This window comes from Rhinolophus sinicus, linkage group LG01 (genome assembly GCF_036562045.2).
Source record: "Rhinolophus sinicus isolate RSC01 linkage group LG01, ASM3656204v1, whole genome shotgun sequence".
NCBI classification, from domain to species: domain Eukaryota; kingdom Metazoa; phylum Chordata; class Mammalia; order Chiroptera; family Rhinolophidae; genus Rhinolophus; species Rhinolophus sinicus.
Genome location: NC_133751.1, coordinates 49062851 through 49072656, shown reverse-complemented (window position 1 = coordinate 49072656; position 9806 = coordinate 49062851). Strand labels below are relative to the sequence as shown.

The window sequence follows — 9806 nt, the reverse complement described above, 5'->3', positions numbered from 1 at the left end:
ACTTGTTTGATTTTTATCCTAGTCATCTATCTGGCCATTGCACTGTATCAGAATATATAGAGTCACCATCTTTTAGGAAGCTACTTAGTGTTCTATTTGTGAATATACCATAATGAACCTAGCTAGTCCCCAACTGATGGGCCTAGGGTTGTTCCCAATCTCTTAATATCAAAACAAAGCTGAGAGAATACACTTGAACGTACATCTTTGTCTACCTATGGGCATACCTATATGTGGAATTGCTAGGACCTTGTACAGTTTGAATTCTGACAGGTGCCCCCTATTTGGCCCAAGAAGTACTTTGAATGATATGAGAAGGATGCTTTCTCTCTGTTGGTCAGGCTTGTAACATTTTGGAGTCCTCACTGTCTCTTCTCCATTTGATCAATCATGTCCTACCAGTCAGTCCATCTTCCTCCCTTCATTCCCACTGCTATTATCCTGGCTCAGGCCTACGTCCCTTCTCACCAGGGTAGTTGCAACTATCAACTCAGAGTGTATTCTAATCATCTGCCAGAGCAAACATCCTAAAATGGGAACTAAATCATTCTTTTGCTTAACCACCTCTGCTGGTGTCTCACCACGTGCAATATTGAAAAATTCAACTCCTTAGCCTACCTTTAAATGCTTTCCAGTTTGTCCCCAACTTCTCACTCATTTTTCATACACCTCACTTTGCTGGACTCTGGTGCCTTACTTGGACCCCCACCTCACCCTCTCCCTTCTTTCTCTTGTAGAAATCTTGCTCATCCTTTAAGGTAAACTCAAACCCCACCTCCTCTATGAATCCACGCAGTGTAGGACTCGTTTTGGACCCAGGTTGACTTGGATTCTAATCCTGACTCTTTTGGAGGATGTCAATCTTTTGGAGACTCAGTTTTCCTCTGCTAAATAAAGAAAAAAAGACTAACCCTGCAGGATTGTTGTGAGGATGAGCAATAACGGGCATATTACAGTAGGCATCAATAAAAGATCATTTCCGTGGTCACGTGACTGTCTCACCGTAATGGAATGGAGCCCCTGATTCTACACTGGCCGCATTTTCTTTGTGTTACAGCGGGGTGGGGACAAGACTGTCTTGACCACTAGACTGCAAGCTCGTTGTGGGCAGGGCTCGTGATTCGCCTCTGGATCTCCCCGCGCCTGGCAGAGAGCCTGCAAATAAGTGGAGAAAGAAACAGATAAACGTAGAGAAAGCTAGATGGAAGGAGGACACACGCCAAGAGGGCTGGAAGACTGCTTTCCGCTGGCATCTCGGCCCAGGGGCACAGCCAGCGGAGTCCGGGCCGGGGGCGGGGCCTGGATCGGGGGGCGGGGCCTGGCGCAGGCCCCGCCTCGGTCCGTCCGCGAACGCGTTCCGCTGGCTGGGTCCCCCCGCCCCGTGGTCCCCGGCGCTGGCTCCAGGCTCTTCCGTGGTCCCACGGGTCCTGCTGCGGGCGCCGAGATGCGCCCCCTGCTCGGCCTGCTCCTGGTCTTCTCTGGCTGCACTTTCGCCCTGTACTTGCTGTCGACGCGACTGCCCCGCGGACCGACACTGGGCTCCCCCGAGGAGACGGGAGGCAGGTCCGTGGTGGGGACCGGGGTTCGGGTCAGAGGAAGGGAGCCAAGTTCGAGGATGGGGTCTGGAATCGGAGACTCGGGTTCCCGGATCGGGAGCGTCGGGACCGGGATTGGGACTCAGTTCTAGGCTGGACATCGGGGTCTGGTATCCTGGTCGCATCTACACAGCCTCGGGCAGGGGGCCGGGGTCGGCCCTGGCGGGGACCTGCGTGCTGCCGCCTGCGCTGGTGTGCAGCCTGGGTGCGCGGTCGGTGCCCTTGGGGTGGTGTTTGCGGAGGGCAACGCGGAGCCTTACCCCGGGCGGACGCTGCCCGCGCGCCTCTGCTCGCGCTGTGGCTCCGCCTGTCCGTTCGCGTTCCCTTCGCTTTCCCAGGCTCAGCCCTAACCCACGCTGGCAGCAGACCCTCACCCTGTGTGGACCCGCAGCCCTTTCTTCACGGCTTTCCTCCGTCCACCTCCCCGTCCCATCTCTCTTAGGTGTACCCTTGGGACTGTAAGGCAATCCGTCTTCAGGAGAAACGTTGCATGAACAACTTTAAATTATTCACGAATGAATTATGGGACCCGCCCCTCTTCCTGGCTTTCTACCTTTCCTCTTCTCCTTACCCACGGGGTGAGGCAGGAGGCGGTATAATTAATACCTACCAGGCTGGTTTGTCGTGAGTGCTGCATATTGTATATATAGAGTCCATGGGAGTGCCTGGCACAGCATTGCGTTATCAAGGTTACTAGTATGTGAATATTAGGACAATTGTTTTCAGTTGCTGTATTCTTTTGCTTTAGCTGAGGAGGCTTTGCTGTGGGTGTCAGATATGATAAGAGAAACATTCTGATGAGAACTAGGAGGTTTTGCTCATAATGGGTCATTGATGGATTCGAGGGTTGTTCAGATGGCAGAGGCAAAATAGCCTTTACACTGTAACCCTTGTACAGGAGTCAGAGTGCATGGAGGACCAGATAAAGAACAGGACGGAAAGAAAGCAGGCTCTTTGAAAGGGTTGGTTTCAAGCCTGACACATTATCAAGAAAACTATGTTTATGGTGTGGGACAGATATACTTTACCAGAGGATCTTTGATTGGCTTGTTAGTGTCTGATAAAACAGTCGTTTTACCTAGTAACTCAGGTACAATGTGAAGTTTGAATTGTCCTTGGCCTACAGCTTGTGGGGCAGGGGGTGTTCCTTGAAAGGCAGGCAATTTAGGATGTTTAGTACTTGCCTGAAAATTAATCCATTTGCCTCTGAAGAATAGATCCGAAAACCTGAGCGCTAAAAGGGAGCTTAGTGATTTCTAACACCAACCCTCATTTTTCAGATAACATAAATGATGCCCAGGGACTAGCCCCCCATCACACAGCTGTATAATAGCAGAGTTCAGATGCTAACCCGGGTCTCTTACTTCCAAACCAGGGCCCTTCTGTCTGCTCTGCTGTGTTGTATCAGGTCACCTGTCATCCGGGACTCCCATTATGGGCGTGTTCCCAGTGGAACAGATGATGGGCACATTTATAAATCTACTTTGGAAAGACAGTGCCACAAATGACTTTCGTGGGTACTAGGTTGATCTGGACTCATGTTTCCATCTACTTTTCCCAATCCCCAGGTCACTGTGGTTCCCCTCCGACCTGGCGGAGCTGCGGGAGCTCTCTGAGGTCCTTCGAGACTACCGGAAGGAGCAGCAGGCCTACGTGATCCTGCTCTTCTGCAGCGCCTACCTCTACAAACAGTGCTTTGCCATCCCCGGCTCCAGCTTCCTGGTCAGTGCCCTGCCCTCCTTCTGTGCCTGTCAGGAAGCTACCGTCTGTCTTTGTAGAGGGGACCTTAAGCTGTAAATCACACAGCCCGGAGGACAGGTTACTTTGGCTACCATTCGTTGACAGCCTGCCCTGTGGCAGGCACTGTCCTAGTTGCTTTACCTTCATGACCTTATTTAATTTTCCCAACAGCCTTATGTGGGCATTGTTAACCACATTTCACAGATGAGAAACAAGTGGTGAGAAGTTAGGTAACTGTCCAAGGTACAAGGCGAGGAGTAGGTAGGGCTGGAGTCTGAACCCGTGTGCACCCAGCTGCAGAGTCTGCCTTTCCTCTCAGGTGTGCCGCCTTTGTTTCTAAGGCATTGAGAGCTATGGAGCACTGTCCTTGAGAGAGACACACGTACCCCAGGCTAGGTCAAGTTTTCCTCTTCAGAGCTCCTGTAATATTCTGCATTTTGGTACTGTTTTTGATTTTGTTGTTTTTTTTTTAAATCTGCTTTCTTCATTAGCCTGTGAGTTCCCTGAGGGCAGGGCCTGTTCCTTATTCTCAGCCTTCGTATTCCTTTGCCTGGCACCGGGAAGTGCTTTCATACGTGTTTGATGAAGAAATGCAAGTTGTTTGTTGTGCTGTTAGGCCTTAGAGTATTGAGAGGTTTCCCAGGTGTGGAGAGGACAAGTCATTTCGATTTTCCAGGCGGCCCCTCTGGAGCCACAGTGTTGGACCTGAGCCTGTGCTCTGGCTGTTGGATGCTTCTCCTGAGTCGCCATCTCAGGTTGTACAGAATAATCTGTGCTCTCCTCCCACTGGCATCTTAAGCTGATTCATGTAAATGTATGTATCTGTTAAGATGAGGTGGGTTTGGATCCCAGCTGTGTAATCATGGGCAAGTCATTTAACTTCTCCAACCCTGTTTCCTCATCTCTAAAATGGGGGCACTCCTATTAACCCCCTAGGGTTGTCACATGGGAGGACTAAATGAAACAGTGGTGTAGAGCAGCTGGCATGATCATGGCCTGGCAGACTGTGGCCTTTAGCACTTGTTAAATGATTGAGTGATGGGGTAGGAAACCCCGAAAGCTTCCTCCTGTCCTGCTTCTCTCTCCTGGCCCAGCATCTTTTCCCTATTCCAGGCTCAGGCCGGATCTGTAAGCAGTTTCTTTGTTGGGAACTGGAAGGAAAGCATATGTGTCCACGCCAGGAGAGACGGGAAGTGCATGGTGCCTGAGGTCAGGGGCTGACTGTTCCCTGTACAGTCAGTGGTTGCCCTGTACCTGCCTTCCCTCTTGAGCTGATTCCTTTTCACAGCAGAGCCAGCTGTCACCTGGGGGTGAATCCCGTCTCTGCCTTGTGCAGTCTTGGGCATGATACTTAATCTCTCAGCCGTAGAACGGGGTAAGGAGAGCAAGACATGTAGTCAGCACTTAGCACATAGTAGGTGTTCAGCCGATCCTCACCTTCTCACTTCCAGGGTCCCCTTTTACTTTCTCTGTTGGATCCCCTGTTTGGCAGGATGATGTCTACCAGCCACACTACATTTAGGAAGTACTGGTTCACTTTTCCATTTTTGTTCATCTAAGAATTTTTTTGAGTGTCAACTAGAGCCCTAGTCACTATGGAACCCCCAGTATTAGCATACCTCATAGATGAAATTCCAGCAGGAAGCAAAGAAACAAGATGTTTTATCTAACTTGTATGGTCTTACTGAGGGAAAATGCATGGTTTGTGTTCATTTGAAATGGTAACAATAACTTGCAAATACCATTTCTGCCTTCTCGGACCACCAGTGTTTGCAGGAGCTTCCATAGCCTACATGGCAGGCTGGGTGCTGTGTACACCTATTTTCCCATTTAATTCTCTTCTACCCTCTGAGGTTTTAATCCTCATCCCTGTTTTAAAGGTGAAGAGACCAAAGCCTGGGTTGTCGGTCTCAGCTCTTTCATCACTTTTCATTCACTTCTTTAAAATGAGAGTTGGGTTTTGGCCGGAAGGGTGGTGAGAACCTATGACTCTTGGGCTCCAGGACAAGGTAACTGGTTGCTGCCAGATGTTCCTGAGGCTGAGGATTTGTTTTCTTTGCAGAACGTTTTAGCCGGTGCTTTGTTTGGACCATGGCTGGGGCTTCTGCTGTGCTGTGTGTTGACCTCTGTGGGTGCCACATGCTGCTATCTGCTCTCCAGTATGTTTGGCAAACAACTGGTGGTGTCCTACTTTCCGGATAAAGTGGCCCTGCTGCAGAGGAAGGTAAGGGCAAGGGCCACATCCGAGTGCTGGTCCCCAGAGAGTCACCTCGTGGCCCCGAGGGGAGTGAGGGGCAGGCATTTCCCACACGCCTCCTCTGCTGTGCTCCCAGAGGTTCTTTTGATGTCGCTAAGAGGCACAGACCTGGGATCAAATCCCGGCTCCATTATTACTGGCTCTGTGACTTTGGGCAGGTTTTTTACTTCTTTGAGCCTCAGGTCCCTCTGTTTTAAAAATGAGGAAAGTGGTCTCTACCCTCGAGGGTCGTGGGAAGATTTGGAAACAGAACATGTACAGTTTCTAGAACAGTGCCTGGCCCCAACAGAGTTTCAATACCTGGAGACTGTTTCTTAATGACCTTGTCTTTTTTGGCTCTAGGTGGAGGAGAACAGGAACAGCTTGTTTTTTTTCTTATTGTTTTTGAGACTTTTCCCCATGACGCCAAACTGGTTCTTGAACCTCTCGGCCCCGATTCTGAACATCCCCATGGCGCAGTTCTTCTTCTCTGTTCTTATCGGTAAGAAGCTGGTGGAGTCATTGAGTCTTCAGGGCTGTCCTGCTCGGGGACCGCCCTGGCTTAGCAGCCACACAGCAGGTGCCTGCCTCTGAGAGCACAGGCTCCTGAAGAGCGTCTTCAAGGCTTATTACCGAAAATCCAATTTCAAATCTACTCAGGCTTGAACCAGAAACCCTGTAAAAATACTTTCAGAAAAAATAAGATTGTTCCTTCTACAGCTGTGATTAGTGCCTGTTGTGGGCCAAGCCTGTGCGAGGCACTGGGATGACGAGTAATCTATAAAGCACGTGACTCGGCCCACAGTAGGTGCTCAGTAAATGCTAGCAGGAAAAGCAGGGTTGGAGTGAGGGTGTGGGGGGCAGAAGGAAGGCAGGAACGGAGCAAAGGACTTCCTTTATATCTTCGCCCCCTTTCTGATTAAGACCTGCCTTAGGAAGAGCTGGTACTAGTGAAGTTCCTTCTTACCTTTTGACAATTGTGTGACCTTCAGCAAGTCACTTACCCTCAATGGGCCACCTGGCCAGACGGGGGGCTGCGACTAGAGCAGTGTTTGTCAGAGTATGGGCCTTGGATGACCTTTCCTAAAATGGTAAAGTACTAACATCCTGTAAAATCAGTGACTGTTATTTTCTCCACGCTGGAAGCAAACCATCCTCTTTAAGCCTAAGGCGAGGATTGCCTCTTTTAAACCTTCTTTAGAGCATGGAGGGAAAGAATACTGAGGGCTTCTGGGTCAAACATAACAATCTGTGGGTGAACAGCTGCTATTAATACAGGGTTCTTGAGAGAAATTGAGCTCTTAAACCGAGGCAAAATCTACCACAGCCAATTCTGATCATATCAGCTTTCAGGCAAAGTGCCTTAGTGCCTCGGTTAACAGCCTGTTTTAACCTAGGTGGCACCAAGCTTGGACACTCTGGAGACCAGGGTTCCAGGCCTCCCTCTGACAAGCTACGCGACCTTGAGTGGTCTAAGATCTTGAGACATCATCTATAGAAGAGGAGTGGGTTCTCAGGGGGTCCCAAACCAATCAGAATCTCGGGGTGGGGCGGGGAGAGCCTTTAAAAATGCAGGCTCCTGGTGCTCTACCAGACCCAGGGAACTAGAATCCCTAGGGTGGTGCCTGCAGGCGTGTTTTTGTCAACTGCACCAGGGTATTAAGCCACCAGCCTGTCTAGCTACCGCTCAGGCTTCTGGGATCCACTGAATTGGATGACCTCTTAGAAACACTATAGAACATGAGAAGTAGTACTTCTAAGAAACGTGTTTGTTTTTATGTTCTGCAAGTAAACTGTAAATGTACAATACTGGTACTTCTCTTTACTTGGGTCTTTGGGGCCCGCCTCTAGCAAATGCAATTTTGTTAACCTTATGCATTTTTGTCCTAACGGTACTCCTTGATTTTATTCTTCACTCATTTTGTTTTTCCTGTTAAAAAAATTTGTTTTTATCTTATCGTAGTGTATATATTTTTGTAAACCACCTCAAGTCTTTTTGTTGAACAAGGCACGTATATGTAGGAAGTGAAGAAAGAAGAGGAAAAAGTGGGAGAGAAGAAGGGAGAGGGGTAATATGTTTAGGGGTTAGGAGTTGGGGAAAAAAACAGACCTGGGGTTACGGTTGTGAATTCCTGGTGATGTTTCTGAAAAGTTGTTGTCCTTCCTTTCCCTGCCTCCCTGTAACAGGCTCTTCCTGTTCTTCTTCCAGGTTTAATCCCCTACAACTTCATCTGTGTGCAGACAGGCTCCATCCTGTCAACCCTGACCTCTCTGGATGCTCTTTTCTCCTGGGGAACTGTCTTTAAGCTGTTGGCCATAGCTCTGGTGGCCTTAGTTCCTGGAACCCTCATCAAAAAATTTAGTCAGAAAGACCTGCATTTGAATGGAACAAGCAACGCCAATCATCTAAATAGTAGAAAGCACACGTGATGCGGATTTTTTGGTTGCTGTGTCCCTGGACTCCTGCTTATTTGTATAATGGATGTGGTCCTCTACAGCCCCTCATTGTTTTTCAGTTGCCCGCCACCGGTGATTTGGACAGTTCATCTGTGTGCAGTGTCTTGTCATAAAGGACACTGCGCTCTAAAAGGTGAATTATATCAGGTTCTCAAATCAGCCTTGGTTTAGCAGGACACCTGTGAAATGGATGACCTCTTGGAAAAATCCTGTTTATAGTTTATTGAATAATGAGGAACTCAGGATAATCTGTTATACTTGCCTCTTGCCAAGACCTGAGCTGCCTCTGGAGAGGATGCTGACCGTCCTTGTCCACCGTGCCTCTGGCAAAGCGATGGGCTGTGGTGACAGGTGTTCTCCTGTTCAGTCCGTGGTGTATGATATTAGTTACTTGACGACGTGTACCCACGTCAGTGACACCACGCTTCATCTTGTTACTCTCGTGAGGAGTGTTTCTTCTGTACCTTTTTGCTGATGACCTACCTCTTCCATAAGTCAAGGGAAAAACGGACAAACTGCTTAGAACTTCCACAGACAGCTCAAACGCACACTGATTTCTGTGACGCTCTTTGTGTTCAGACACACTGATGTTATCACGTCACATTTCCTCTTGGTTGCATGTCCTGACAGTCAAGCTGACTACAAACAGCCTATTAAATATGAATGGAGCAAACTGTATGTTATGGAGAAATTTTTATCCATCTGGACAGGACAGGGCTCTTGAATCACCTGAACCAAATGACCATCAGTACATTTTTCAATCTCCTTTCTGTGTGAAATTCTTTCCCCATCCTCCTGCTAGGAGAATGGATTCAGTGTGCTCAGATACGAGCCAGTGTCCCCTCTGAATGTTTTTAAATTTGTCATTTGCTGAGAATAACAGGAATGATTGTATTTTATATTTTAATCCAAAAACTTGGTCTTGGGTTATTTTGTTGTGTTGGATTTCAGTTATCTAGCTGCCATTGCTTCCTACAGCTGCAATACTGAATTAGCGCAGACTTGGCTTAATGCTTCCAAGGACAGAAGGACCTTGGAACCTTAATTGACCAGCGCTACAGGAGTAACTCATCATTTCCTACCAGAACTATCACCCTGGGGTGTGATCTGCAGGGTTTTGATTTGGTTTGGTCAACAGTCTTGCCAAGGCTTTAATTTAGGCCATGTGTTCTACATGAATTCTTGGGAATACTCATTCTTGGGAAGAATGCATTCCAAAGCATTGGTTTTTGGACATCGTATGATCCAAAACACACAACAGGGACTTCATTTTTAAAGATGTGTTGCTTTAAAGGAAGCTTGATGATAAAAGTGGGGCTGAGGAGGAGGCTAACTGAACTTTGAAATCCGTGACTCTTGGTGTTCTGGAGTAGGGGGTAAGGAGGGAGGCAAGGAAGCTGCCCACACTGGCAAGTGTGGACCCGTTGCCCTGACAGGCTCCTTAGATTGTCTCTCGCCCTCCTCCCCCATGGTTTGCAACAGTGTGCCTTATCAGCTGTGAGTTTAAAGACAAGGTCATTTCCCAAATAAATGGATATAAATGTTCTGTGTGGTATGTGTTTGTACTTGTTTCTAACTTTCAATTCCCCTTGCCAATGGGAATCAGGATTGGCTGAAACTCAGACAATCCAAAAATGGTGTTTTAGCTCTCCACTCTCAGGTGTCTTACCGATATTATTTTTTGGAAGCCAGATTTTCATTTCCACCTTTTCCCTTGTTATGCTCACTTTACAGTGGGGTTACTAGTAACCCCACTGTAACGTAAGTAGCTATAAGAT

The 9806-nt window shown here is 48.2% G+C and overlaps 1 protein-coding gene across 1 annotated transcript; it reads left to right on the top strand.

The window, feature by feature from the left end:
- Positions 1–1269: 1269 nt before the first annotated feature.
- On the top strand, positions 1270–9574 carry TMEM41A (transmembrane protein 41A). Its single transcript, XM_019735884.2, has 5 exons — positions 1270–1563; positions 3164–3317; positions 5398–5559; positions 5935–6073; positions 7781–9574. The coding sequence occupies exons 1-5, from the start codon at positions 1445–1447 to the stop codon at positions 7999–8001; spliced, it is 795 nt and encodes a 264-aa protein (XP_019591443.2). The 5' UTR covers positions 1270–1444; the 3' UTR covers positions 8002–9574.
- Positions 9575–9806: the final 232 nt, after the last annotated feature.